Raw genomic sequence first — 2,375 nt, 5'->3', positions numbered from 1 at the left:
GGCAGTCTTATGTGCGCTTTGGTGCGTGATGCGCGTCTCATGAGCGCATAGTGCTAACTGCGTGTTTAATATGCCTGTCTCGCCCCGGCGTGTTGCCCCAGACACTGTGTACCACAAATCCCCACCTCCACTCCCCAATGAGAGAGCTCTGGAAGGGGAGGAATAAAAAGGGTTAAGGGGAGTCTTGGATGGGAGTCTGCTGGGCGGAGCGGAAGGGACCTGATTGGACGGCGCGTCCGTGACGCAGGGGACGCGAAAAAGCTGATAACTAGTTAAGAAGGCAGTTTGTAACTCTGGAAAAAGAGTGCAGAGCTTGAGACTATACATTACGCAGTGGACGTGGACGAACCGGCGCGAACACAAGAGCTGAGCCGCGTTGGCACAGAGCGGGCGGAGGGGGGACCGTGATAGAAAACACCGGCGGCGGCGGCGGCGGAGGGACACGCGCACAAAGTGACTCGGGAACGGGGGAACACAATGGTGCAGCACACGGACAACAGCGAGACGGACGGGAGCATGTCCAGGGAGGCTACCGATTCGGAGGAGAGTGAATTTATGGCGTGCAGCCCCGTGCCGATAAACCCGGACTGGTGCAAGACGGCCACCGGGCACATCAAGAGACCGATGAACGCGTTTATGGTCTGGTCCAAGATCGAGCGGAGAAAGATCATGGAGCAGTCGCCGGACATGCACAACGCGGAGATCTCCAAGCGGCTGGGGAAGCGGTGGAAGATGCTCAAGGACAGCGAGAAGATCCCGTTCATCCGGGAGGCGGAGCGGTTGCGGCTCAAACACATGGCCGACTACCCCGACTACAAGTACAGACCCAAGAAGAAACCAAAGCTCGACAGCAGCAAGTCGTCGGCGCCGTCCCCGGAGAAGTGCGGCAAGATGGCAAAGACGCCCAGCAAGAAGTGCTCCAAGATCAAGACGAAGAGCGGCTCCAAGTCCGCGCACGGCTACGGCGAGGACTGCGTGTTCCCCAGCATGAAAGTTCCAAAGACTGTGAAAAGTGAGCTCAGCGACGAGGACGACGACGACGAGTACGAGGACGACTACCGGATGGGGATTAAGGCGCGGGACGAGGAGCGCCTGAGGCCGTACAACGTCGCCAAAGTGCCCGCGAGCCCGACCCTGAGCTCCTCGGCGGAGTCCGAGGGCACGAGCATGTACGAAGAAGTGCGGAACAACAACAGCAGACTGTTTTACAATATCAAAAACATTACCAAGCAGAGCACGTTGCACGCTGCTTCTGTCTCACCAGCATCCTCCAGGTCGGTCTCCACATCCTCCTCCTCTTCCTCCTCCAGCAGCAGCAGCAGCAGCTCCTCTTCCGGCGAGGACGCGGACGATTTGCTGTTTGACTTTAGTTTGAATTTCGCCCCCAGCGCCCCAGGCTCGGAGCTGGGCAACCCCAATTCAGGAAACCTCTCCCTGTCTCTTGTGGATAAGGACCTGGACTCTTTCAGCGAGGGCAGCCTGGGCTCTCACTTTGAATTCCCAGACTATTGCACGCCAGAACTCAGTGAGATGATTGCCGGGGACTGGCTGGAGGCGAACTTTTCCGACCTGGTCTTCACATACTGAATTGAGAGAGAGAGAAAAAAAAGTTCCTCTAGTAATAACAGAGAAGGGAGAAAGTAAATTATATATGTGTCCTGGTCAAGTTGTCCCTAGCCCTGCCTCCTGTGGGTTTTTTTTTTGTCTGAAGGGTCCTGGAGGGAGTTGGAGGACCAGGAGGCGAGGTGAGGTTTGAGGAATGAGATGCTTATGAAGCTGGTAGCAAAAACAAACAAAAAAAACGTTAAAAAAGCAAAGTCTGCAGACGTTTTTTTCTGGCAGCATGACAGGGTTTTATGGATTTTTTCCCCCTCCGTAGGTCTGCATTTACTGTTCAGCTTAAATGGACCACAAAGGGAAAAATACGTGAACTTCTATGCATCTTATCCTCTTAAAAACAAACAAAAAGAAAAAACTGCAGGGAGCTAAAAAAAAAAAAACGGACTGTGGACTGACTCAAAGCAAATCTGTGAACTGACAATTGTTCAGGATGTTACTTTACAACGGTTTATGTAATTTCTAAATGCCGCAAAAATGTTTGTTTGTTTTTTGTAACTGATTCAGTTTACCTCCCGGTTTGGTAAATTACGCAGCCTAAACCTCTGCAGAAATACAGATGTGGAGGAAACATTTTGATACATAACAGACCTCATCTTTTTAAAAGAAAAAGTAAGATATTTTCAGGCATATTTTTGTACAGTTAAAAGGGAATGTACTTACTGTGCTTTCAGTGAGTTTCAGGCACTTCTTCCCTTTATCATTTGTTTTTAGCATGCAAGGGAGTCCTGGTTTTAAGGATTAAGTTAAAAAACTTG

The 2,375-nt window shown here is 51.3% G+C and overlaps 1 protein-coding gene across 1 annotated transcript; it reads left to right on the top strand.

Annotated features, from left to right (window-relative positions):
- The first annotated feature begins 296 nt into the window (after positions 1-296).
- sox11a (SRY-box transcription factor 11a) lies at positions 297-1,594 on the top strand. Its single transcript, XM_084013501.1, has one exon. The coding sequence runs from the start codon at positions 478-480 to the stop codon at positions 1,585-1,587; it is 1,110 nt and encodes a 369-aa protein (XP_083869627.1). The 5' UTR covers positions 297-477; the 3' UTR covers positions 1,588-1,594.
- Positions 1,595-2,375: the final 781 nt, after the last annotated feature.

This window comes from Eutrigla gurnardus (genome assembly GCF_963514095.1).
Source record: "Eutrigla gurnardus genome assembly, chromosome: 7".
Taxonomy (NCBI): Eukaryota; Metazoa; Chordata; class Actinopteri; order Perciformes; family Triglidae; genus Eutrigla; species Eutrigla gurnardus.
Note: the sequence above shows the minus strand (reverse complement) of the source record. Positions and strands in the feature narration are given on the sequence as shown.